Genomic DNA, 25278 nt, shown 5'->3' on the forward strand with positions numbered 1-25278 from the left:
TTTCGCAGTGTACTCTTGATGACGTGCGCAAATGCTAATGCTAAGGAACGGACGCCGGTCTTCCAGGATAGCTAACCACCCTCGCGCGCCCTCGTATCCGCACGCGTGTCATCACCGAAATCCTGCGGCTCCGCAAGGAGGCGCGGGAGAGCTTGCGTTTTGCTGCTGCAACTTCTCCGATTGCTCGGCAACATCAAACGGCCGTCGTGTTAAGTGTCAGAGAAGAATGTTAGATAAGATGAGGGAAAACTTTAAACTTCTCCTCCCAGTTGACTGCACCAGTAAACAGAGCACCTCTACCTCGGCCCTGCGCCGTGCCCTTATATGGTCGCGCACCAAAACGGGGGGTCCAAACTTTTTCTTCCTAGGGCCGTGTACTTAAAAATGGGACGGCTGCAAGGGGCCACTTTGAAATGTCTTAAACGCGAAACCAATCCATCAAGCGTTTATGTTTTGCTCAACGTGCGCATCGCGGACCTGCAAGTCGTATGCGTGGCAACTGTGAGGGAGCCTCTGCTCTCTGGTCACCGTCTCCCTGAACACACACCACACACTCTTGTTCGCAAATAACACCGTATCGTAGCATTTGTGGGTTGGATTTTTGCCTTTAAGGGGCGTGGCCTAGTGCGCGACATCCAGAGATGGACTCCAAATTGCTCCTTGCGAGTGCTCTCATTTTGTATTTGTGTGTTTTGACTGCTTCTCCCCGTTCAATAAAAAGCAACTGTAGCTCTCCTTGCCCACATGCGAGGGCATGACACTACCTTGGTTACTCTATTTTTTATTTTTTTTTCTCCACGTCACGACATCGATCTCGACTTGCAACACGACGCAAAAAAAAAATCCACCAAGCGACTGCTCGAAACTCAAAAGTTGTAAATTGGGGCACTCGTAAGCAGTTTTGCGGAGTCACGAATTGCATGTAATGAGATTATGCCAATTTAATCACAAAATGTATGTAATTGTAATTCATTACATGACTGGGAGGAAATGTGTAAATTTTTGGAAATTACCACGATGACAATTTGAGTTCCATTTGCAAATTAGCCCCAAAAGCGCCGATTGTATTTTTCTAAAGTTGACGCCTTTGCTCGGTTCTCTCTGGTCACGCGCCGTTCTGCCTGCCGCAGTCTCAGACGTGACATTGTTTTCCCAATCAAAGTTTATCTGAGGTTTTGAGAAGGTTTCTATGGTTTCGATCCACTTTCTTCAAGGAAACCTCCAAAGGTTCTGCTGATGCATTCATTCAAAACGAAATCACGTAATGAGTTATATTGCTTTGAGAAGCTATCATCGCATATTCAGCAGAGCAATTTGTAATTCCCGACGCTGCTCGTAAGTCACGCCAGGAGAGCTTAAACGGTGTCATCTTAATGAGACGCCGTGCACTTTGACCCTCACTAAGCAGCTTTTCTTCACCGCGCTCGGCCGCGTAGCATTAGCGCAACTAGCTTCTTTGTGCGCTTTGCTGCACGGGCGGGACGGGATCTTCCTTCGGGATGTTCGACGGGGGAAAGCAGATCACCGGACGCCCCCACAGCACTTGTGTTAGCTTGAATTATTATGTTCTATTTCATCCATCCATCTTTCAAAAAAAAAAAAACAATAGCGTTTGTCCTTGCGAGGGACGCGTGTGACTTTGGGCGCGAGGCGGGAGACACCCCGGGCCGGTCGCCAGCCAACTGCAGTTATTTTGTACTTTCACCTCATGTACGTATTATTGATGAGTTTGAAGTTATGTTATGTTATTATGCCTTTTGCCACCTCCCGCCTGCTCACTTGGATTTGATCTCCCTCCTCCGTCATCGTCCTCGTCCTTGCACGCAGGCCCCGCCTCCGCAATGTGAAGCTGCTCTCCTCTCCCTCGCGCAGTGATGCAACGTGCTCCTCTCCTGTGACGAGACGATGGATGATTTGGAAAAGTAAACAACAGCCGCTGTCTTCTTTTTGTTGTTTGTTTGTACCAACAAGGACATTTGGAGGCAGAACCGCGGAAACGCCACTGGTCAGTGTGCCAATCTTTTAACCTATATTTATCATAATATTTATAGAGATGAACTATTCAAGTGTCACTTTTATTTTGGGGGATGATGTCAGAGGCTTCATCTCTTGAACAAGCGTGTCTGCCATAATGAATGCATTATTTGGATACAATTACACAACAGAGTATATTGTAAATGAATTGCCAATTATTGTACTTTATGATATAAGTCAAAAAGTATTTACAGACAAAAAAGTTAGGATCATATACGTGTTTACTTCTCTTTAAACATATAAACATCCGAATTATGTAATGTATTGCTGCTTTTATTCTGTTCTATATTAGGATATTTCATAATATACGGTAAAAAAAAAACAATTTCTGCTAATGTGTTCTGATAAAACAATCAATCAATGTGGACTACACGTCATTGGCTTTCTCTTTTCTCTCCTACTTTGTATGAGATGTTAAAATGTTAAATGTTAACAACTAACAACAATCAGGGGAGATTCATAATAATTAACAGGAAAGACTGTTTGGAGACTGGCTCCACCGCAGGAATTTTCAGTATTATGCACATCCGGGACGTGGTAATATTAGCCACAAAGTCAGCAAAATAACACATGCGGTCAAAAGCCACATTCAGTATGGCAACGATGCTCACGTCCGATTCCGCGCTGAGGTGGGGTCTGTTTATATTTGATGTCTACGGTGCTGCCATGTAAGTTACATTCTAACGACATCATCAGTCTGTCCAGTCTGGAAAACGTTAGTATTTGCCGCGGGGCTCCACAGGGCGCTACGCTCGGTCCCCGTCGGTTTGTTTACGCGGTGAAAGGCGGACAGACACGTGGCACCTCGGCGACGGGCGCACGCAGGCTCCTCCGGATGAGAGCGAGCCAAAAATAGCGACGGCGGGAAAACGTGTCGATGAATAAATCAACGTCCACTCGCGTTGCTAAACGGCAGGCGTTGCTCTTCTTCCCAAACGGCCCGATCGAGGGAAATTCCTCAACCTCTTTCCTCCCACAGGCGACACAACACGACACGCGACGACCCTGACAAACCGGCGAACGTGACCGGTGCGATTTAAGAGACGCGCGATCGAACGCGCGACATGGACCGGGTCGACGACGGGCGGGACCCTCCCGCGGCCGCGAACCTCAGTTACCACGGCGACGATGACGACGGCTACGACGACTCCGCGGCAGACGCGGCGGCCCCTTGGTCGGAAGGGGCCGCCTTCCCCGAAGACCCCACCCGACTGCCCGGCGTGCAGGTGAGTGCCGGGTCCACGCCTGACCGGTCTGCGGCCCACCGACGCCGGCGTGTTTCTCGCTCGTGGCAGGTCGTGCTGATCGCGGCCTACAGCGCCATTATCCTGCTGGGGCTCGTGGGGAATTCTCTGGTCATCTACGTCGTCTATCGCTTCAAGTCGCTGCGCACCGTCACCAACTTCTTCATCGCCAACTTGGCAGTCGGTACGTCCAAAACGCAATGTAAACCTAATTTCGTACAATCATTATAATCATTTCTAACAATAAAGAAAATGTACTGTTCAAAAATAGCATTTGAAAACTGTAATATTTTGACTTTTTTTCCCTCGAAACAGTCATCTTTTTTAATTACGATGGCATTTAGGAGCACACGTGGTGTTCGGATTATGACAAAATTTCCCTTGGAAGGAAAAAAAGTCATCTTCTGAGAATAAAGTCAAAATATTTCCATTTTAAAGACAAAGATTAGTAAGGGATGAGATACCAGTGAATTTAGAAAATGTGAATATATTCTTGTAAAAATAAAAAAAAGCGACTTAAAATGATGTATGACAATCATAATAGAACTTTGACGTGGGCAGGGAGGATTTTTGTTTTGGACACCAATCGCCATTTGTGGATATGGCCTTTTCAAAATGATATCGGAGTTATTGCAAATGATTGAGCCGACCCCCGTTTAAATGTCGCCTCCCAGCCGACCTGCTGGTGAACGCGCTGTGTCTGCCGTTCACGCTGGTCTACACGCTTCAGGGCGAGTGGCGGTTCGGCGGTGCCCTCTGCTTCCTGGTGCCCTTCGCCCAGGGCCTCGCCGTTCACGTTTCTACTCTGACCCTCAACGTCATCGCGCTGGATCGCCACAGGTGGGAGGGCCGGCGGATAAAGCGGCCGGGCGGGCGTCTCCGAGGGCGACTTGTCATAGCGTGTCTCCGTGGTTCCAGGTGCATCGTTCACCACCTGGAGACCAGGATGCGGAAGGACACGTGCTTCGGGGTCATAGCGCTCACGTGGCTGCTGAGCGCCGCGCTCGCCAGCCCCCTCGCCATCTTCCGAGAGTACGGATCCTTCACGCTGGGACCGGGACACAGCATCCAGGTGGAGGACGCCGTCTTCGTCCCAGAAATGGGGACTCCGGTCATTGGGACTCGAGTCACTGTTTTGATGACTTGTGACTTCTTGCCTTGACAGAAACTAAAAGACTTGAGACTAAACTTGGATTGAGACTTGAAGTTTAAGAATTGGGACCGACTTGATACTTGAAGTTTAAGACTCAAGACTTGAGGGTTAAGACTTGAGACTTGAAGTTTAAGACATGAGAATTGCTTTGGGACTTTTAGATTAATTACGACTTGAGACTTGAAGGTTTAAGACTCAAGACTCCGTTGAGACTTAAACATGTATGACTTGACCCCATCTGTGCTACTTCCTGTTGTGTCTGAGGAATTCAATTGCGCCATTGGCGGCAGGTGTGCACAGAGCAGTGGCCCGGGTCCGGCACGGACGGGACGGTCTACAGTGTCGCCATGCTGGTGCTGCAGTACTTCCTTCCGCTTGCCATTATTTCCTTCGCCTACGCCCGCATCTGGTCCAAGCTGCGAGGTCACGTCGGCCCGGCAGAGGGCGGGGAGCGACGGAGCGTCCGCGGGGTCCGAGCGCCGCCGCCGCCGCCGCAAGACCACCAAAATGCTGGTGACCATGGTGGTGGTGTTCGCCGTCAGTTGGCTCCCCTACCACGCCTTCCAGCTCGCCACCGACATCGACGGCAGCGTGCCGGACATGCCGCACTTCCGCCTGCTCTACACCCTTTTCCACGTGGTGGCCATGTGCTCCACCTTTGCCAACCCGCTGCTCTACGGATGGATGAACCGCAACTACCGCGCTGCCTTCCTCGCCGCCTTCAAGTTCAGGGGCAGAGGGGGGCGGCGTGGGCGCAAAGACGCAGGAGGCGGAGGGAGGACGAAGATGGCAGAGGGGAGGCGGGGAGTTGCCTCCACCTGCCTCAACGCTACTGACGTGTGAACAGAAGCTTTCCACATCCATCCCTTGATTTTCTTTATGGGGAAGCTACGGCCTATTAGGGCGGACTTTGACCCAGAGGCTGAGTGCGTCCTGGACTCGTCGCCGGCCAATCACAAGGCACATATAAACAAACTCACATTTGCACCTTTGGACCATTTAGAGTAACTCACATCCGTGTTTTTGGAAGGTGGGGAAGTCCCTGGTGGAGCCAAGAAGAAACCCTGAACCTCAGAAGTGTGATGCAGATGTCCATCCATCCAGTTTCTCCTCACTAGGGTGGCGGGCGTGCCGGAGGCCATCCCAGCTATCATCGGGCAGGAGGCGGGGGGTGCCAGCCGATCGCAGTGATGCAGATGTGCTAACCATTTCTTTGTTTTTAAATAATAAAGACAATCAAGTCACTTCCTTCATTCTTCTTGCCAAACAGGAAGTGGTTTATGAATGTTTCGCATGTTTTATGTCAAAAGTAGACTATGATGCAAAAGTTTTCCGCTGAGACGACGCCTTCCTCTGCGCCAATCAGCTTTTTATCCTCACCTGATGATCGACTCCTGAACTCCACAAACGCTTGTTTGTCCTCTACGGTGTCGCGAACGGTAATGAAGACCTCTATTGTGTCAGGAAAATATATGTACCCTGTCAGTCAAGTTTATTGATGGTCGCTCAGTGGTCAGCGGTCTGAGCCGGCAAGGCCTAAATGCTCTCAGAGGCACTGACCTCATTTACAACCTAAGTTCCAATACTTGTGCCATGAAATTGTATTAATTAATTCACAATGAAAATGATGTGGATCTAAGATGTTATATGTCTTTGTGTAATCCACGTGTTGTCAATCTAACCTGTCCGAGGCTCAGTAACAATTCAAATTTCGTCCCGATATCAGCATTTTTCCATCCAAAAATGTAAGCGATCTGCGCTCGTTACTTTTGATAATCAGCAACATGATTTTTGTCACGGCAGATATGAATTGCGAACCGCTCCCGATGCCTTTTTATGCACGGTGGCGGCGGATGAAGTTGCGTAAGTCCCCACTAAAGTCCCAGCTACCGAACATGACTTACCACACTTAGTGTGCACGTCCATGTTTGTGTACAAAGTGCAGCCACACAAAAGGTCGTCACCCTCTCCACGGTTTGCTCAACCTTGACTGAGTCACGAGCGTCAGGGGGCGTCTTCAAAAGCAGCAAACTCCTGGAACTTTGGAACATTCGACGAGATGCAACGACCTAGTTCGGTGGCCTTCCTCGTCCTCGTGTGCGCCGCCGCCGCGCTGGTGAGAAAATGACATACAACTTTGTATTGTTTGAACGTCAAGTGACATTAACCCAAAACGCAAAATGTCCGCAGGTTGGCGGGCTGGATCCCAGGGGACCGCGGCCCATAGAGCCCAACACCCGCTCGGACAAGTGCGCCACCCAGAAGGAGTGGCCATTCTGCACCGACGATGACTGGGTAATGTTAGCGTAGCGTCGTGTGCGTGTCTGTTTGAGACAGAGTGAAGTGTGTTTTTGTGTGCTAGAGAGAGATCGTAAGACTGTGTGTCTACGTCACAGAGAGTTCCAGAGTGAGTGAGTGTGTGCGTCTGTGTGAAATAGAGAGAGTGTGTGTGTGTGTAAGCGTGTGAATTTCTTTTGTGCTCCTGGGCGAGTAAGCCCGATCGAGGGTTTCAAACAAGGGTATGGGTTTCGAATTAAGGTTTCAAGGCAAATAAAGTTCATTTGTTTCGCCCTGAATCACAAAAGATTCTCAAAGGGGTTCACAGGTCCGCCGTTGACCACAATCGGCAACATCCCCTGATCTAAACTCAAAACCTTGGGACAGGACCGCAGATGGAGGTATCCCCTTTTCAATGTCTACCGAGTGGGCAACACTCGGTAGACACAGGTAGTCTGTGGTGCTGGACAATGTGACATTAAAAAGCATAAGAATCATTTCGTGAGATGAAGGAACGTGGTTCTTCCCAGCATTAGGGTTTGAATTGAGGATTTTCAGACAATAGAGATGTTTTTTTGTCGTTGTGCCAGTTGACAAAACGGGAATAGTTCATAATTGACAGACACAAACAATGTATTTTGGCTGTTCTTTTTATGACTGTTACTGGAGTTAAAGCAGTACTACTTCTTTCACCAATTCATTTTTTTTCTATTTAAGTACATAGTGTTTTTTTTTTTTGGCACCTCTGCCGCCAGGGTCCCAAGTGCCCGTCTGGCTGCAGGATCCAAGGTCTGATGGACCACCAAGATCACAGCCTACAGAAGAAAATCGAGAAGATACAAACTTTAGTGGAGCAGAACCAAGTCGGGCATCACTCGGTCGATCGGGTGACCAAGCAAATGTACGATTACCTGAAGGAGAAGCTCATCCTGAACTCCGGTTGGTCCCCGCGGTTATTCCGACTCCCGCCCTTCACGAGTGTGACTCGAGGATGACGCGTTAATGTTCCTTCCGCAGGTCAAGAGGACCGCTACTACAACTTGGCGCAGAGCCTTCGCCAGAGGATCTCCGACATGAAGGTGAAGATCGACAGGCAGCTGCGGATCCTGGCCGCCCTCCGCGACCGGGTGACGGATCAGGTGGCCGACATGCAGAATCTGGAGGCGAGTCTTCTGTTGCCATGTTGAGGGAAAATCAAAAGAAGAAGTTCCTTAAGGTCCTGTTCTTCTCCCTCCAGGTGGACATCGACATCAAGTTGCGTTCCTGTAAAGGTTCTTGCAAGACTTACTCCGAGCACCAGGTGGACCACGACAGCTACGTGGCTCTGGACAAACAGGTTAGCTGCTGTCTGACGTACACCAGAGAGTTTTCAAACGTTTTGCGTTTGGGCAGAAATATTTCCAAGGACGCCTTCGTCATTCTAACGTTCAATTGAAATAAATTCAATACAGTGGAGCCTCGAGAGACAAGTGATCAGACTTTGACGTTTTTCCGAGTTACGTACATAACCCTTAAACCAGAGGCTATATGAACAGAAACATTGGATATGACAATAAAACCATACTCACAGGCCTATTTTCTTTATCCTCTTTGAAGAACAACTAATATGACTGTGGCTTACTGAGGAGCTGAGACCGGCAACAGTGTGTTTGTATAATACTGCCCCCCCCCCATCCCCCACCCACCCACCCACCCACCTCCACACCCGCTAGTCAAGGTGCGCACACCAGCAGCAGCACATTGTCTCATTTCAATCAGGTTTCTGAAATGTCACAATCGTTTCACTTTTTAAAAATTCTACGACATATGTAAGCGATAGCAAAGTATTTTGCAAATGGCCAATATGGCTTTGAGATCCCAGTTTGAGAACCGATGCCATAGAGGACCGTCGCATCCCTCTTGGTGAGCGTCCACTTCCTTTTCCAGATGAATCACCTTCAGGCCCAGGCAGGTGCAGAGCATCCAGTCCGTGCGCCAGTTGGAAGTGATGCAAAGCAGGCCGTTGCAAGAAACGCTCCCAGGCGGTATCTACAAGACCAAGGGTGTGCCAGACATGTTCCACGAGGTCAGGACACCTTGCAACGCCATTAGCATATGTGGCGCTTTCATATAAACAGTCTGAAACTGTGTACATTATAGATTGTATTGGGCCCAGGCACTTATTTTACACTATCTTCTTCTACATTGGTCAGGTGAAATCGCTCAAGTTGACACTCGAGAAGGAAGGTTCCAACTCCTCTCCTGCAACCATCTCGAAAGTTGCAGGTACTTCCATCTTTGCATCAGGCTCCTCCGCGTCCATCTCTGAGCTCTCAGGAGGCCCCAATGGAGACTTGTTTGGTGGCGGTGGAAACTTTGAAGACAGGCACCTTCACAGTATCGACTCAAACAATTGCGTGATAATGACCAAGAAAACCATGGAGATGACTAAGGACGGCCCCGTGGAAAAGCTAGTGGAGACCAGAGAGGGCGGTCCTGCCTGTCAGGGGGTGTCCGGCACCAAGGGAGAGCTGGATTCCCTCCTGAGTCACGTCTCCACCAACATCAAGACCGTTAACGTGGGCGGCGTCAAAGGAAGCCAATCGGATACTAAAACCGGCTTCTCGCAGACCTTCAAAGAGATGGGCTTTGACATGGGAAAGTTCCTTACTCACCACATTGACGACGACGCTCCCGACGTGTACGCTCGCAGCATACAAAGCGCACACGTCGAACGCCACAGCGATTACGTGGGAAAAGGTACCGCAACCTCCGACCTGGAGTAACGGCGCATTCTGCTAGCCTTTGCCTTATCGTCAGCCCTATTCGAAAAATGCACTATTCGCAAAAAGTTAGGGAACAGAAGACTAATTGAATCTAATGTTTAGCTTTAGCATCTGTGTTGAACTTTCTGGAAATTGAAGAAGGAAAATGATGTGTTGCAGATTGCGTGGATATCTTCCACAAGCACAGCCAAGGGGAAACAAGCGGCATGTTTAACATCAAAGCCTCTGCCACCGCCGCCCTCGTGGGGGTTTACTGCCTCCAGGAGGGGCTGTTGGGCGGCTGGTTGTTAGTCCAGCAGAGAGAGAACAGCTTGCTCAACTTCAACCGAACTTGGGTCGAATATCGCGAAGGTTTCGGAAGTGTGGACGCGCAGGGGAGGGGGGAGATGTGGCTTGGCAATCATAACTTCCACTTGTTGACCAACCAGGGTGAGACCCTGCTAAGGGTGGACATGCAGGATGGGGAGGGGGGCGTAACTACTGCAGAATACATCGTTAAGGTGGGTCCCGAGGAGGAGGGGTACCCATTACATGTTTCTGGCTACAGCGGCACCTCAGGAGACGCCCTTACAGAGCCCGACGCGGCATCCTCTGTGTCCCACAACGGGATGAAGTTCAGCAGCTGGGACCGAGACAACGACACAGGGGTGGGAAACTGTGCAGCGACACACGGTGGAGGCTGGTGGTATAACAACTGCCAGTCGGCCAACCTCAACGGGGGCGACGGAGCGGTATGGGCCGGTCGTCGCCTTAAGAGTGTGCAAATGTTTGTGCGACCTGCCACACTGTGACCTCCCGGGCTGTCATTTGGTTGTGTTGACGTTCCACCCAACTTTCCAGAATGCTCTGCACTGAACTCAATAAAGTATCAATGGTCACCTCAACAGTTCTGTGCATGTGTGTGTATTTTAGTGGCATCCACATGAAAACCATCTGGTCCTGGGATTCCTCATTGGTGAAGGCCACACATACGCTTCTCACAAAAAAAAAAAAAATCAGGGATGAACCTTAAATGCAGTAGAAGCTTCACAGGTTTCTCTACAATGTTCAATGTGCATGTCCGGTTGTTCCATGTTTCAGTACTTTGGGTCGAACAAGAACTTAACAGCAAAATTCACTTTTGCAATTCAATGTTTTATTTTCCAAAGACATCCACTTCTATGCCTTTCTGTGGCTCCTCCCAGTTGAAACCTGCTGGTGACAGTCGAAGCTCAGTGGCCTCTTCTGTCTGAGAACATCATGGCGTCAACAGGAAGTTGCATATTTCATGCTTGTGTTTGACAAACAAATCTGTCACTGCAGTGTCTGTCTTGAAGTTCTATCCAAAAGCAAACAATCCCGGCGGCCTTGGACCTCGCTAACCACATATTTGCATTGCGCCCACAGCATGCGCAAGGCCGCACGTCCAACACGAACGCCAGCAGCCCAGCCTCTCCCCTGATCGACGACACTGCCCCGCCCGGTCGGACGTATCGCCCTGTTCCCATGACGACTGGGTAAAAGCAGGAAATGTGTCTCGTTGGCCTCGAACGCAATAGGATATTTCACCATAACATTATATGCACTTTGAAGCCTTTTCATTGGAAACAAACCATTACATGTCAATTGACCAATGTTTGAGCCTTTTTTCTCCCGCGGCAGGGCACGAAGTGTCCGTCCGGCTGCCGCCTTCATGCTGTCCTCTCGCGGGCGGACACGCAAGCTGACAGGAAGCTCTATGGATTCTGTAAGATGGCCAAGGCGTTGGAGGCCAAGGTTGAAGAGTTCATGGCGAAGGTCGCCAAGGTCTACCGCCATCACCGGAGGATCCTAGTCATCCAACACGGTAAAGCCAGCTGCCACTCTGTGTGTGGTTCTACAACTAATTTTCATCGCACTACTTTCGTCTAAATGAAGCTCAACTCACTTCAAATTACTTCCTTGGCACCAAGGTGCCACTAGATGGCGCCATAGCACTACCTTTGTCTATATGAAGCTTTACAATCAACATAGTCCTGTCGCACCAAGATGGGGGTAAAGCACTACTTTTGTCCAATGCCCCAAAAATGCAAGGAAAATTTGAGGCAAGCTTTTGGCGCGCCATCTAAAATGATGTGGAGGGCCGCACGAGTAGGACACGTGTGGTGTGGGCCCTCTGCAGTGTCGGAGCTCAAGTTCGTGCAAGACGCCGTCGAGCTGGCGAGGAACCTGACATCGCTACGGCAACGATCATTGCGGCTGCGGTGGAAACTGGAGGAGCTGAATGAGCGCGTACAGCGACAGGTGGAAGAGCTGTGGAGAGCTGAGGTGAGCTGTGCTGAAGGTCATAAGAAGGTCGGGGAGCACACGTCGATGTTCCGACGTGGCGCACTTGACAAAATCCACTACCCGCGCAGATTACAAAGTGGAAGTACTCAAAGTGATCGGCCAACTCGGCTACAGATTTGGGGGGGAAATGTGTTAATTTTGATTAGTTTATCATGTTTTTATTTGTAAAATTAATTTGAAGATTTTTGTATTTATCCATCCATCCATTATCTACACCGCTTATCCTCACATGGGTGGCGGGTATGCTGGAGCCCATCCCAGCTACTTGCGGGCAGGAGGCGGGGTACACCCTAAACTGGTTGCCAGCCAATCGCAGGGCACACAGAAATAAACAAGCATTTGCACTCACATTCACACCTAGTGACAATTTAGGGTCTTCAATTAACCTACCGTCCATGTTTTGGGGATGTGGGAGGAAACCGGAGTGCCCGGAGAAAACCCACGCAGACACGGGGAGAACATGCAAACTCCACACAGCCCGGGCCGGGATTTGAACCCCGGTCCTCAGAACTGCGAGGCGGATGTGCTAACCAGTCGTTCACCGTTGCTAAAAATGTTAAGAGTAGCTATATTTGTTACTTTTTGGAAACTAGTTGCAAGGGTAGTCTTACAACTTGCTGAATCTAGCAATAAATTGGCATTCATGCTCATCAGGTGGACGTGGACATGAAGCTGCGAGCGTGTCGGGGCTCCTGCAGGTCGGCGCTGTCGTTCAGCGTCGACCACGACGGTTATCGGGCACTGAGGGCTGACGCGGCTGAGATCGAACGCCAGAGAAGCGAGGAGGTCCCGCCTCCTCGAGATATCCCACCAATCAAACTGCGGCCCACGCTCGTGGGCCCGACCGCGTCCAAAGCGTACATGCGGATCCCGACGGTGCGGCGAGAACTGCTCACCCAGTTTGAGGACATCGGACAAAACCAGCTCTTTGTGGACAAGTCTGAGAACGTCGCATCCCAAGAATCGTAGCACCTCTCCGACATGCCCTACCCAAAATATTATTAATATCAGTTAGACATTGACAAGTATTGGGGCGTTGAATTGATCACCACTAGACTGTCGCAGTTGTCTGAATATGAGCAGGCATCATCAGTCCGTGCACAAGGCTAGCTAGGACAGGTTTTTGGTGTGGAACCACGTTGGCGCCATGCCCCAAACCCCGAATGGTATCATTTCTTTTCAAATGCACGACTCATTCAGATGCCTTGCAGAGGCCACAGTCCGTCACCAAGAGTCATTGGGTAGAAACTCCCTTGATAATATTCCATTCAGTTGTAAAAAAAAAAAAAAAAAAAAAAAAGAGGTTATAAAATAATATGATTTATTTTCTAAATGTATTAGAAATATATGTTCGTATTCGGTGCATTAAAAAGGTCTATTTTTCCTGCTGAATTCAGTACAGGCAACATAGCTCGTTTACTTACCGGTGTGTATTATTTAGAGTGCTATACTCACCTTTTTATTTTGTAACATTGTGTGTTACAGTTTTACACTGTGGTTCAGTAACGTCCAAAAACAAGTTCCGGCTTCAACTGGATTTACTGAACTCTTGTGTTTAACTGACTGAGAAACTGAACCACTGGTGAGACCAGAACAGTCAGAAAGAAAGAAAGAAAGAAAGAAAGGTCATTGTTTATAATAATTTGTCATTGTGTATTATGTGTCATTGAAATTGCTTGTAACAAAAGTATTCGCGGTATCGGTGAGTACTCGCACTGGTATCGGTCTGAAAAAAATGTGGTATCGAACATGTGTATGTCTTCTGAATCAAAGAATACAAAATTTGGCTATATGATGTTCATTATGTGTAATATAGAGTAATTATTATTGAGTAATTGTTATTGAATGAACTCAACTTTATTTATCGAACACTTCAAAACAACCCCTGCTGTACACGGCTGTGCATGAATAATTAAATGCCCTTGTACAATACTGAAATAGTTGTGGTAAACTTGAATGTCGAACACGTCTTAGGACGTTGATCAACTTTGACAATGTTGCCTCAATTTTGGAGACTGCGATGTCGACAGATCTTTCCGGCATTTGACTACTTGAAAAGTTTGGAAATTGAAGAAAAGAACAACAAGACTTGCTGGCTTCCTCAGAAGCTGCAAGTGTTAACTGGGTTTCTTTGACTTTTTTTCACGGAACAGTGTCAACATCTAGACCTGCACAAGTAGAGTGTAAACTGCTCTTATCGGTACAGTTACCACACTTGTACTGCGGGGGGCGTTTGCCACAGAGACGCTTCTGCTTGGCAATCGGGCAACCCTGAGAATCGTCGCTTGCCCTCTGGCACTGGTTTCTCTTCGCTTCCTTTCTCGCTGGCACTTTGTGAGGCCGTCTGAGGTTCCTGACACCCAAATACAGAAAACGAGTCCAATAAGTGGTCTTTAATAGGAAATGTGCTTTCTGAGTTTTAGAGCGTTACCTGTGAAGGAAAATATGCGGCCTCGAGCATGAGTTTTTACGCTCATTCTGCTTGGCTTTTCTCTTCCCCTTCAAACATGATTGAACAAGCAACAAGCTGTGGGAAAGCTTCCTGACAAAAAAATAGATAAAATCAAAAGTCTTCATTTACAGACTGCTCGCAGGCCACTTTCGTCACTCCACCAAAGATTTGACTGACCCTCTTGACTCAGGCAGCCTACTTGCCTTCCACTTTTTGAGCAGGACCCAATTATCGCACGTCAAGGAGGTGGGATCTGAAATACAAACCACGCGAAGCATCTTGCATCTTTATACTGAAAAATGTTTTTGTCTCTCTATATCGAGCCCCCCCCCCCCCACCTTACCATTATCCAGGAGTTTATCTTTGATGGGAGTTTTCAAGCTTTTTGCCCTCTGGTAGACCTTCCGACAGGATGGGCAAAGGCTGTCGGTGGTCTTCGGTTTTTGTTGGGAGCCGTGACTTTCTGAGGGGGAGCAACATCGCTCATCCGAATCATCTAATCCTCCATCTCCACGACGACACTCTCCTGGCTCCTCCTCTCCGTGACTGGTGACGACATCGCAGATGTGATCCAACTCCTTATAAACGTGGCTAACATCCAATCCAAACCTCGTCCTCTTAGCCTGAGTCCGGCGTTGGACAACACCTTCACTTGGGTTGCGACTTTTATCCAGCTTCTTCTTTGAAGCCCTTTTTATCTTGGAAGTGTGTCCAGTGTACTGCCTGAATTGCAAAGTCACCGTAAATAATAATGAGCTATAACTAAGTAAACACCTAGTTTATGATTTATGATGTAGCCCACATCCTAGTTTCAATCACAATTTCTCAAAAGAGCAAAGGCGTTAATACTGGGACATTTTCAATAAGGTCTCAGTGATGACGGACATTTTTCAAATCCATGCAGCAGTCTTTATTATCTATTTTTCTATACTTCTACCAAATTTGTGACCGGTCCCTTTGCGAGACGTTCCTCAGTAACCGCCGCCATGATGGCTCATATTTTTGCTTCCACCTCTAATTTCATGAATTTTATCCACCACAAATGCCCAAACTCCTCTATTTATTCCTTCATATGTATTTTAATAACTTAAGCACGTTTGGGTGCCCATCAACCTACTCACGACCTGACCGCCATCTCCATGGCTAGCATTCAATTTTGAACACATGGCTTTCTAGAATAAACTAAAGCTCTCCAAATTGCTAGCTTTCGTTTAACTCTTGTATAGCACAATATGTTGAGAAATATATGTACACGTCTATTCTTGTGAGACCTGCCGATGGTGAATAAACATTCTGAAGCGTCGTTTTTTGTTTTTTTTTAGCTCCGAGCTAGCTAAAAAAACAATGAAACGTCCGCCATGACGCACTCGATCAGAACCAATTTTCTTACTTCATCGCAAACGGCTCCCAGACTGCACGTGATGACGTTTTCATCTCAGCACTCGATATCAAACTTCAAATGTGCTTGTTGACAGTCTAATGTCCTACCAGCTCAACAAACTGTTTGCCCTTATGCTCCTTTTCTTAGACGAATTAAACTGTACTTCTTTCCCCCACTTTCTTTATCTTGAAACAAATTTTAGTAAACACTGCCCCCTCGCGGTTCGTCTATCGCTTTATTACGTTCCATCCAAAAGTCAACATTTTGATACTTGTGTAAAAAAAAAAAAAATTAAAATAAATAAATACGGGTAAAAGTAGAAATAGTGACTCACCTTTATTTTAAGTAAAAGAAAAAGTCAAGACGATAAACTGTACTTAAGTACAAAAGTAAAAAAATATTTCTGCCGTCAATTACATCCTGAAAAAAAACCTGCCAACAAAATCGTTTTCCTTTTTTATTAACTTGGGGAAAAAATAAAAACATTTAAATCAATTTACACACTATCAAAACAATGTTTTCCTGCAGCATTTCTCTTTTTTTTATGTTTGGAATTTCAATTTAGAATTTTTCAATGCCAGAGGATGGTGATTTTTAGGCTGGCATAAAACAATCCATTCAACAAATATCACTCTTAGAGCTGACAAGCGCAAACATTTCTCTTAAACAAGGCCATGGATTGGGAATATCTTGCTTCTCCGAATCCGTTGCGGCAGTCGATGCTCTCTGGTTCACATTTATCCACATCTCTGCTGTCAGTTTGTTTTCCGCCAAAGTCCCTGACCTCTTTCTATTTACATTGTGTTGTAAAAAGTAATGCGGTGACCACTGCAAACGGTGTGGCGGCACCCCAGCGCCCTCCATTGACCCCAACATTGCATTCTTTTTGTGATTGGTGTGTTTAATTTGCGCTATGCTAATGTTAGCAGTCCAAACAAAGTTGATTGGATTATAAATGAGCCCGTAAACATGTCCACCGTGTTGTCAAACAGAGAGTATGTTGGTTGTCAAGCTAGTTTAATGAGCAGTGAGGACACAAGTTGGCAAGCAAGTATGATGTTTATTTACGGTGTTTCTGTTGTTGTCCGTTATCAGCGAAGAAGGGTCGTATCTTCATGCTGATGGCCTTGAGCGAGTACCAGCTGCCCTTCCAGTTCATCCACACCACGCCGTCATCTGTGCCGTGCTTGGCCATCTGCTTCGTGTAGGCTCCGCCCACGTAGTACCGGCCGTTGGGATTGGCAGAGTGGCAGTGGTTGTACCACCAGCCGCCGCCGTCGTCTCTGGAGCACTGCTTGGAGGGGTCGCCGGGTCTCCTGGAGTCACGTCGAAGAGGGCGAGTTAGACAACAAACAAATTAGCGCACGCTGACAGGACATGACGTATGGGCAAACAAATACGCGCACGGGCATTTGACACAAACGGTGCCCGTCTGAAAACGCCTCACCGGCTTCACGGGCAGTTTGTGGCCACACCTACCAGTTGTCATTGTCTCTGTCGGAGGTGCTGAACATGGCGCCGTGGTGTTTGGTCATCGTGCGGTTTTCTCCAAACAGCTCCAGGGCGCCATCCAGGAGGCAGTTCCCGGCGTTGCCAGCGTAATCGCTCACCGCCAGCACGTAGTTGGACGACTCTGACTGCACGGTGAACTGGCGGTACTGGGCGTGGACCTGAACGCAGAGCAACACAGGCATGATTCCCAACCAGAGATCAAGTATGCTGCGGGAAATTATCCAATTTCACATAATTGGTCCCAAAAGTATTTATTTACGACACAATGTATCTCTGGGCATTGATCTATGCCAGCGACAAAGTGACAGGCAGAACAATTCAATGCTCTTCCACTAGATGGCAGAAGGTACAATTAACCAGTGTATCCACCTGTCATTCATACAACAGAATGATAGTTATGTGTTCAAATATGCAGACCCAGATTTCACATTGAGTAAGTACAATTGTACCTGTAAAGGTCATAGTGCATTTAAGGTTCATCCGAAAATGTTCCCCTAATATCCCAAACCATTTGTAAGTAGTGTATGTGCACTAGAACAACGTCGAGCCCCACGCTCACCTTAGCGCCCGTCCAGTCCTGCATCTCGATGAGGAGCTCCGTCGTGCCCATCTTGGTCAGCTGACTGATGCGCTCATTTCCCAGCCAGTATTCGCCTGTCACGTTACAGGAAGTGAGGTTAGTTGCGCTGCTCCCTTTCTACATAATGAGAGTTACTACAAAAAAAACAAAGAAAAAGACCTGGGCTCTCGCAGTGACCCTTGCCCACGTCCAGTGCGATGTTCCCAAAACCACGTCTGTACTCGTCCCAGCGTCGGCCGAAGTCCACGCTGCCGTCCTGTCGGTTTTGGATAAGGAGCCATCCTAGGGGAGAACGTTCACGTGAGACAGTGTTCCTCACGAGATCTAGTGCCCCCCGGGAGCCCCGCCTACCTCCATTACGGGAGCTCTGGTCACAGAAGACTTTGTACGGTGCCGCAAAGGGGTCCGGTTGGATCAGGTACATCTGCGACTCGTTCCCGCCGCGGCGGTAGATGTCCTCGCACTCCTTTCCTGGAAGTACGGAAAGTCGCTTGAGCATTGATTCTGGTATTACTATTTTGTCATTTCTCTCACCAGTCACCACTGGGATGGGGCATTTAGTCTGGCACGGCTCCCTGCACTGCTCCCTCTGCACCTGGATGGCCTTCTCCAGCTTCTCGATCTTCAGGCGGATCTTGTCCACGACGCCCTGCGTGGTGAACCGTGTCAGGGGATGTCGCTAAAGGCGGCGCTATTTGGTGCTCGATGGCAATGCCATTGCGTCAATATTTGTTGCTACGGTAGTCTGAAAAGTTGCAAAATATAGCAACAAAAACGCTCGTTGCCATCAGAGTTTGTGGTGTGTCGGCCACCTGCAGGACCCGAATGGTGGAAGGGAACACGGTGTCGATCGTCTCCTTGATGAAGACGTGCTGGTCCTCCACTTGACCCGTGAACTGATTGACCACCTGGCTGTTGTCTGTGGAGACAGGAAGTTCCCGATGGGTGCCGAGGACCGCGGGAAGGACATGGTAAAAACGCTACACGGGCGAGTGGAGTCACCTCCGATGATTCGTTGGCGCTCGGTGAGCGAGGAGGACATGTCGGTGGCGAACTTGTAGACAACATTGGACGAGCGCGACAATTCCTCCACCAGAGGCGTCAGCGCCTTGATGCTCTGTCACAGACAGGAAGCAACTAAAAGACGAGCGTAGCGCAGTGATTTCCAACCACGTGCTGTGTCAAATGATGAAACTTCACTTTCATTCATTCTGAATTGCAAATTATGTAGCTTTGTTGTTCTGTCTGTGCCAGTGCCAGGCAGAACAATTAAACTCTCTGCCACAAGATACATTTTTTTGTAGTATAAAATATTTGCATTGGCTCAACAGATGTTGGGGAAACTCTGGCGTATACTTACCGTTGCGGTGCTCTTCTCCTGCTTGAGCAGGGCCGTCTTGAGCTCACAGCCGGTCGGACACAACGTTCCCTGGCGAGCGCGGGGAAAGCACAGACTAGTAAACGTCGGTGCTGAATCCAATCATTTTACACTCGAAGCATGCGAATTGATTGCATTTATCACAATATAGCATTGTGCCAATAGAATTTTCAGACTTTGTGGCAAATATTACGTCACAGCAGGTTGTTGCTTTATGAAGTTTAGTCCATGGACTTGCATTTGTTTATGGGACAGAAAAAAAAGTCCGGCCCAACCGATATTGGGTTTTTTGAGGCCGATTCTGATATTTGGCAAAATATAATTCCTACAACAGATGTTTGAATTAAAAAATATACAATAAATGAAATAACTACAATATTTTGTCCTTTAGTATTCGTTTAACTTAACAGAAAAAAAAAGCAAAAAATTCGGCCGATTTTTACAGATTTGAAAAGGGCCGATTAATGGGTCGGCCTCAGAAGAAAGCAAGCGTACCAATTCCCCGCCGCCGAACGAACAGCCGCCTGACTCGGGGTGCACCTTTTCCTCTTCCACCTCCTCATGTTCTTTGGACACGGTGGTGGGGCGTCCTTGATACCTGCGCGAATGCCGTCTCAGCGTCATGGCTGGTGTAGGTGTGTGTGTGTAAAAGACTGACCTGCTGCCAGTGTTAATGGGGGGTGGCGAGTAGCGGTTGGGGTTGTAGTTGTCGCCGCCCCGAAGTAACCGGGCGGTGGCTGCGGGCGCCCGCTGCCGATTGGTCCTGTGAACACAAAGCGGAAACTCGAGGAGTCCGACGGACAGCGTGCTAGGCGGGTAGTCAGGAGGAACGAGGACAGGCAGAACACAAAATGGACGAAGAGTGTGACGTACTGTCGCGTTGGTCGTCGTCGAGGTCTGTGTGTCCTGCACGTGAAGCACAAACCGTCAGCGGTGATTTTGAACGCACGCCGTGTAAAAAGGCAGATGGTCGGGCTCACCGTGTCGTAATTGTCGTAGTCCAGGTTGCCCTGTGAGACGGCGCCACTCACACACAGGAACAGCAGCAGCAACGTGCGGGTCGTCTTCATCTCGACTTTGCTCTTGTGTCCCGCGGGCCTCGAAGAGGCTTCTTATGCTCGCCCACTCCGCCCCTTGCTGCGATTGGTGGATCTCTGAGAGTACAGGTCATCGCACAGCAAACATGACCGGGACTGACTGGAAACGCGGTCAGTGTCAGGAACCTGCCGGTTGCTTTGAGTCCAAACGGTCATCAACATGTCGAAGTTACATTTATTGGTTTTGATTTTAGTGACTTTAGTGACACACAAAACATTACAACCCCCAAAAGAGACAAAGTCCAAAAACACTTTGAAGGAAACAACGCGAGTGTTCAGGAAGCAAAAACACATCCCAACAGTCTGCAAGACACGGGCTGTGTCGCTCCTCAGGGATGCTATTCCAGCCCCAGTGAGAAGTTGATCCCGTGGACGATGCCAATGATGATGGGTTGCCAGGCAACCAGGTACCGCAGCCAGTCCAGCAGCTGTCCATACAGGACGTGCGTCTTTTCCCAGCTAGACACGTGACCACGTTAAGGAGTGATTGACTGACACGCACGCACACATGAATATACAGAAGGATACGGGTTGTTCATCATGGTCTTCAAGTCCACCTTCTCATTGCAGTAAGGACACGTCTGCTTCTTCCCCACAATGCACCAGCCACGGATGCAGAACTCGTGGAATCTAGAAGGGTGAGGGGGCAAATTCAGGCACAACAGGAAGTGGCTGTTCTGAAGGTGCTTCGGAGGTTTGAGTATACATGTGACCACAGGACAGCTGGTACGTATTCTCCATGACGCCCTCCTCGTCCACGTCCACCAGGATGTTCTGGGCGCACACGGCGCAGATGTGCTCGCTCAATCTCCGGCTGGGAATTCCACCGTGGCTGTAGTACTGTGCACATACACACGTCGCAAAATACTCGGAACTGCTTATATTAACACCCTAACTATACGACAAACTATGATCCCAAAACACACACAATTAAATGTTCAAAACGTGCATGCTCCAATGAAAAAAAATAAAAATAAAATCCTGTTCAGTACATTTGTTAAGTATAAATCATTTTCAAACATTTGAGGTAAAATTTATAGTTATAATAATTATAAAATACATTCTTTTCTGTTCTAAGTACAGTGACAGCATTCAAACTCAGCATTTTAAGTGTTACCTGGACAGATACCATATTTTTTTTCTAAAGTTTGAAAACCGCTGTCTTAGAACATTACTCGTAAAAATAAAAAACTTCCCTAACAACCCAGGCTGAACTTATCTTAAACAGTTGAGATGTCACTTTCAGTACTTCCTTGACACCAATTACAGCAATCCCCTGCACATTTGCAGTTACCCATTTGTGTTTTTTTTGTGGAACCAATATTGTCATCCTGGGATTTGGCGCCATCTTGTGGCATCTCAGGGCCTTAGAGACCCCAAAACACACCCAAAAGCAGCAAATAGGTGAATCTTTCAGCGTACAACACCCCCCCCAAAAAAAGGGAACAGGTGAATTCTACCCCGATGGTAGACGCCATGGAGTCGGAGCAGATCTCCGCAAAGTCCCTCCCCAGCACGCCGTAGTAAAGCCCGTAGAACAACATGACCACGCCCACGTCCATGGAGTCCTCTGCCTTGATCCTGCACAGGTCGACAGAAGCGTGGCCTCGTAAAGCGTCGCCTCGTGAGCCTCTCGCCCATCGGGACTCACCGGAAGAAGACGTTGAAGCCAACAATGGTGAAGATAATGGCCATGTAGCCTAGAAGCCCCACGGCGTAGCTCAGCTTGTAGATCAACAGGAACCACTTGTACACCATCCTGCACATGAGATGAAGTCGCTTGACGCATAACTTGACGGACATTGTGTTTTGATGATGACTTGAGTTTTTTTTTTTTTTTCTGGCCACATTATCTTCACCTACCTTGGTGTCCGGCAGGCGAGTGGCTTGCGTGTGGCTCTGAAGATGACGTAGCTGGTGATGACAGAGAAGACGCCCCACATGGACAGAAACCTCCACCAGTAGAGTTTCAGGGTGAAGTAAAGAGGCACAGCCCACATCTGGACCAGCGTGACCAGCTGAGGACAACAGGTACAAAACTACCTGAAGCATCTCACTCACACACACACACACACACACACACTCACACACTCTTACGTTGTAGGAGCGGTGGTGGCGCTGCTTCCACTGCACCAGCACGATCTGGGCCACCACCAGAGTAGCCACCAGGATCAGAATCATCTCGGCGTGCATTGCCTCGTGTCCTTTGTGTTTGACGTGCAGGTGCTCATGTTGCATCCTGCAGACATGATTGCCATTAATAATCAGCCCTCGTTTCATATGTTGCATAGAATGCTCCACTCATCGTGCATATCATATATGAATTATTGTACGAAGAGCTGGATGCGGTCCACTCACCTCCAGCTTTCTCTGGGAGTCATTTTCAGCAGGTCATCCTGGAGGAAGCAGTGAAGATTTGGTGTGTGTGTGTGTTTGGGATAATTGTCGCATTATTCGCACTTTTTGGGGGAGCGTTGTGCCACGTCGCAGCAGCAGTGCAGTTTCACGCCCGACATGCTAGACGTTTACCACGAGGACGATAGCAAGTCATTTGAAAAAAAATGACGAATGTGGGGGGAAAAAAAAACATCTGTTTGTCGCGAAATGACCTACCTGTGGGTGTACACCCGCCAGCCTTACGGAATTCGGGTGTCGGTTAGCCGAGCTGGCTAACAGCAGCTGCTAGCTTGACGGCTAACAGCTGTTAGCATGACCCGTCTTCGTATGGGAAGCCACGAGGATCAAAATTCACGGGAAAGGACTTTTGTTCCCCCCCCCCAATTCAAGTCATTCACACAGTCAAGATTTCAAGTTATTTTATTCAACAGAAACAGAGCAAACGAACATTTTTCTTCTTCCAGACACTGCCTGCTTGTAGTCTGTACCTGCGGGAAGAGGACAAAACAGGTATCAGCAGTCTGTCCAAATCCCAACTGACACGAGCATCCAGAAGTGCCGCTCAGACATCCAAGGAAGTATGAAGCCATCTTTGGTCATGTGACCTCTGGTGGAAACTACGAATGGCAGGAAAAATCGTCATCACAGCGACAAAGACTGTTCAAATATTTAAAAAATAAAAAACGTACATACCTCACTGGCTCGTGGTTGCTTACTCGCAAAATGGCCACCGCGGGACATCCGCCTGGAAAGTGAGATAGAGAAAGTTAGTTTTAATGCAAACCAACTTGACAAGAAGTCACATTTCAGTGGTTCGCTCAGACATCCAAGGAAGTGTTAAGCCGTCTTTGGTCACATGACCTCTGGTGGAAACTACGAATGGCAGGAAAAACCGTCATCACAGCTACAAAGATGTTCAAATATTTAAAAACTAAAAAACGTACATACCTCACTGGCTCGTGGTTGCTTACTCGCAAAATGGCCACCGCGGGACATCCGCCTGGAAAGTGAGATAGAGAAAGTTAGTTTTAATGCAAACAAACTTGACAAGAAGTCACATTTCAGTGGTTCGCTCAGACATCCAAGGAAGTGTTAAGCCGTCTTTGGTCACATGACCTCTGGTGGAAACTACGAATGGCAGGAAAAATCGTCATCACAGCGACAAAGATGTTCAAATATTTAAAAACTAAAAAACGTACATACCTCACTGGCTCGTGGTTGCTTACTCGCAAAATGGCCACCGCGGGACATCCGCCTGGAAAGTGAGATAGAGAAAGTTAGTTTTAATGCAAACAAACTTGACAAGAAGTCACATTTCAGTGGCTCGCTCAGACATCCAAGGAAGTGTTATGCCGTCTTTGGTCACGTGACCTCTGGTGGAAACTACGAATGGCAGGAAAAATCGTCATCACAGCGACAAAGACGTTGAAATAGTCACCCCCAAAAAATTTACGTACCCGACTGGCTCGTGCAAAATGGTCATCACGGGAAGTTCACCCTGAAAAAGAAATGGAGAGTTAGTTTTAATGCAAACAAACTTGACGAGTAGTAACATTTCAGTGGTTCGCTCAGACATCCAAGGAAGTGTTAAGCCGTCTTTGGTCATGTGACCTCTGGTGGAAACTACGAATGGCAGGAAAAGTCGTCATCACAGCGACAAAAGTGTACAAATTGTCCCCCAGATTCTACGTACCTGACTGGCTCAGGTTGCCCTTGTACAAGATGGCCACCACCTACAACGCAAAAAGGGAGAAAGTCAGTTTTCAAAGTAAACAAACTTGACAAGAAGTCACATTTCAGTGGTTCGCTCAGACATCCAAGGAAGTGTTAAGCCGTCTTTGGTCACATGACCTCTGGTGGAAACTACGAATGGCAGGAAAAATCGTCATCACAGCGACAAAGATGTTCAAATATTTAAAAAATAAAAAACGTACATACCTCACTGGCTCGTGGTTTCTTACTCGCAAAATGGCCACCGCGGGACATCCGCCTGGAAAGTGAGATAGAGAAAGTTAGTTTTAATGCAAACAAACTTGACAAGAAGTCACATTTCAGTGGCTCGATCAGACATCCAAGGAAGTGTTAAGCCGTCTTTGGTCGTGTGACCTCTGGTGGAAACTACGAATGGCAGGAAAAATCGTCATCACAGCAAGCGGTAAAGAAAAAAAAAAGTGTATTAGACGTTCCAAACCTGTTGTGGTGTTCAGATGAGTTGCATGCAAAGCCTGCAATGCCAATGAATCACAAATGAGAAACACACCGGCACTTTCGCCACGTGTTGACAAAGCAAGCAAATGTATAGGTTATCTAGTTAAGTGTCTTTCAGAAAACAAGATTAATTAAAAAAGAAAAAAAGTCAAAAATACACATTGCACACATGCTGCGGCGCAATTTATTGACGAATTAAGCCCTCAACGAGGTCACAGTGAAACGACCATCGGCAACCATCCGTCTGGTACGAGAATCTTAAATGCAAACCACCACAACAATCGTCCTCGCTGTTTTTTTCTTATTAAGCACAGCAAGATATTACATGATAGAAAGCGAACACTAAGTTTTATTTACCGTCATCTTCGAGACTGTTCGTGCTTGCGCTTCAGCACACAGGAACCGAATGTTCACGAAGGTTTCCGATCGATTTTATATGTAGCCTGCTGTACATCAACGCCACCTGGCGGCCGGAGGGGGGACGACGGACAAC

The 25278-nt window shown here is 47.9% G+C and overlaps 6 protein-coding genes, 2 long non-coding RNA genes and 5 other non-coding genes across 20 annotated transcripts; 3 read left to right on the forward strand and 10 right to left on the reverse strand.

Annotated features, from left to right (window-relative positions):
* The first annotated feature begins 1438 nt into the window (after positions 1-1438).
* npy2rl (neuropeptide Y receptor Y2, like) lies at positions 1439-5631 on the forward strand. The gene is given in 8 exon segments (XM_061668784.1): positions 1439-1710; positions 1828-2005; positions 3014-3260; positions 3330-3462; positions 3953-4118; positions 4197-4350; positions 4722-4877; positions 4879-5631. Coding segments are annotated over 6 exon segments (1167 nt in total). The 5' UTR covers positions 1439-1710; positions 1828-2005; positions 3014-3098; the 3' UTR covers positions 5275-5631.
* Positions 1640-8354, reverse strand: LOC133397648 (uncharacterized). Its single transcript, XR_009767676.1, has 4 exons — positions 7620-8354; positions 7452-7523; positions 6336-6544; positions 1640-1892 (listed from the first exon to the last, which is right to left on the reverse strand). It is a non-coding gene; the product is annotated as an uncharacterized LOC133397648 (long non-coding RNA).
* fga (fibrinogen alpha chain) lies at positions 5753-10344 on the forward strand. The gene is given in 9 exon segments (XM_061668749.1): positions 5753-6547; positions 6622-6726; positions 7464-7647; positions 7726-7871; positions 7946-8044; positions 8635-8655; positions 8657-8773; positions 8901-9447; positions 9633-10344. Coding segments are annotated over 9 exon segments (1908 nt in total). The 5' UTR covers positions 5753-6490; the 3' UTR covers positions 10265-10344.
* A 705-nt stretch (positions 10345-11049) lies between these two features.
* LOC133397644 (fibrinogen alpha chain) lies at positions 11050-13675 on the forward strand. Of its 2 annotated transcripts, XM_061668783.1 has the most exons (3): positions 11050-11298; positions 11614-11759; positions 12435-13675. In XM_061668783.1, the coding sequence occupies exons 1-3, from the start codon at positions 11205-11207 to the stop codon at positions 12747-12749; spliced, it is 555 nt and encodes a 184-aa protein (XP_061524767.1). In that variant the 5' UTR covers positions 11050-11204; the 3' UTR covers positions 12750-13675. The 2 variants fall into 2 exon arrangements, with proteins under 2 accessions (XP_061524767.1, XP_061524766.1); XM_061668782.1 differs by having other exon boundaries at positions 11208-11759.
* Positions 13090-15777, reverse strand: LOC133397641 (uncharacterized). Of its 2 annotated transcripts, XM_061668779.1 has the most exons (6): positions 15623-15777; positions 14842-14955; positions 14576-14778; positions 14410-14485; positions 14212-14322; positions 13090-14133 (listed from the first exon to the last, which is right to left on the reverse strand). In XM_061668779.1, the coding sequence occupies exons 1-6, from the start codon at positions 15664-15666 to the stop codon at positions 13923-13925; spliced, it is 759 nt and encodes a 252-aa protein (XP_061524763.1). In that variant the 5' UTR covers positions 15667-15777; the 3' UTR covers positions 13090-13922. The 2 variants fall into 2 exon arrangements, with proteins under 2 accessions (XP_061524763.1, XP_061524761.1); XM_061668777.1 differs by having other exon boundaries at positions 14576-14955.
* Positions 15778-16161: 384 nt separating this feature from the next.
* Positions 16162-20239, reverse strand: fgb (fibrinogen beta chain). The gene is given in 14 exon segments (XM_061668769.1): positions 16162-16929; positions 17093-17283; positions 17685-17779; positions 17865-17987; positions 18057-18176; positions 18240-18354; positions 18518-18624; positions 18708-18822; positions 19066-19134; positions 19579-19681; positions 19742-19794; positions 19796-19846; positions 19957-19989; positions 20064-20239. Coding segments are annotated over 14 exon segments (1521 nt in total). The 5' UTR covers positions 20154-20239; the 3' UTR covers positions 16162-16673.
* Positions 20240-20335: 96 nt separating this feature from the next.
* rnf175 (ring finger protein 175) lies at positions 20336-22882 on the reverse strand. 3 transcript variants are annotated; one of them, XM_061668772.1, is made up of 9 exons: positions 22794-22882; positions 22539-22576; positions 22278-22419; positions 22044-22198; positions 21832-21939; positions 21641-21761; positions 20887-21020; positions 20709-20810; positions 20336-20639 (listed from the first exon to the last, which is right to left on the reverse strand). In XM_061668772.1, the coding sequence occupies exons 2-9, from the start codon at positions 22559-22561 to the stop codon at positions 20519-20521; spliced, it is 906 nt and encodes a 301-aa protein (XP_061524756.1). In that variant the 5' UTR covers positions 22562-22576; positions 22794-22882; the 3' UTR covers positions 20336-20518. The 3 variants fall into 3 exon arrangements, with proteins under 3 accessions (XP_061524756.1, XP_061524757.1, XP_061524758.1); XM_061668773.1 differs by having other exon boundaries at positions 22539-22697; XM_061668774.1 differs by lacking the exons at positions 20336-20639; positions 20709-20810 and having other exon boundaries at positions 20929-21546.
* A 97-nt stretch (positions 22883-22979) lies between these two features.
* Positions 22980-25221, reverse strand: LOC133397646 (uncharacterized). Of its 4 annotated transcripts, none has more exons than XR_009767675.1 (8): positions 25143-25221; positions 24769-24802; positions 24516-24567; positions 24271-24310; positions 24035-24075; positions 23781-23832; positions 23526-23577; positions 22980-23322 (listed from the first exon to the last, which is right to left on the reverse strand). It is a non-coding gene; the product is annotated as an uncharacterized LOC133397646 (long non-coding RNA). The 4 variants fall into 4 exon arrangements; XR_009767674.1 differs by having other exon boundaries at positions 22980-23194; positions 23271-23322; positions 23526-23832; XR_009767672.1 differs by having other exon boundaries at positions 23526-23832.
* Positions 23136-23228, reverse strand: LOC133398138 (small nucleolar RNA SNORD14). The gene has a single exon (XR_009767762.1). It is a non-coding gene; the product is annotated as a small nucleolar RNA SNORD14 (small nucleolar RNA).
* LOC133398124 (small nucleolar RNA SNORD14) lies at positions 23647-23739 on the reverse strand. Its single transcript, XR_009767749.1, has one exon. It is a non-coding gene; the product is annotated as a small nucleolar RNA SNORD14 (small nucleolar RNA).
* Positions 23902-23994, reverse strand: LOC133398136 (small nucleolar RNA SNORD14). Its single transcript, XR_009767760.1, has one exon. It is a non-coding gene; the product is annotated as a small nucleolar RNA SNORD14 (small nucleolar RNA).
* On the reverse strand, positions 24142-24234 carry LOC133398137 (small nucleolar RNA SNORD14). Its single transcript, XR_009767761.1, has one exon. It is a non-coding gene; the product is annotated as a small nucleolar RNA SNORD14 (small nucleolar RNA).
* Positions 24382-24474, reverse strand: LOC133398135 (small nucleolar RNA SNORD14). The gene has a single exon (XR_009767759.1). It is a non-coding gene; the product is annotated as a small nucleolar RNA SNORD14 (small nucleolar RNA).
* Positions 25222-25278: the final 57 nt, after the last annotated feature.

This window comes from Phycodurus eques, chromosome 23, assembly GCF_024500275.1.
Source record: "Phycodurus eques isolate BA_2022a chromosome 23, UOR_Pequ_1.1, whole genome shotgun sequence".
NCBI classification, from domain to species: domain Eukaryota; kingdom Metazoa; phylum Chordata; class Actinopteri; order Syngnathiformes; family Syngnathidae; genus Phycodurus; species Phycodurus eques.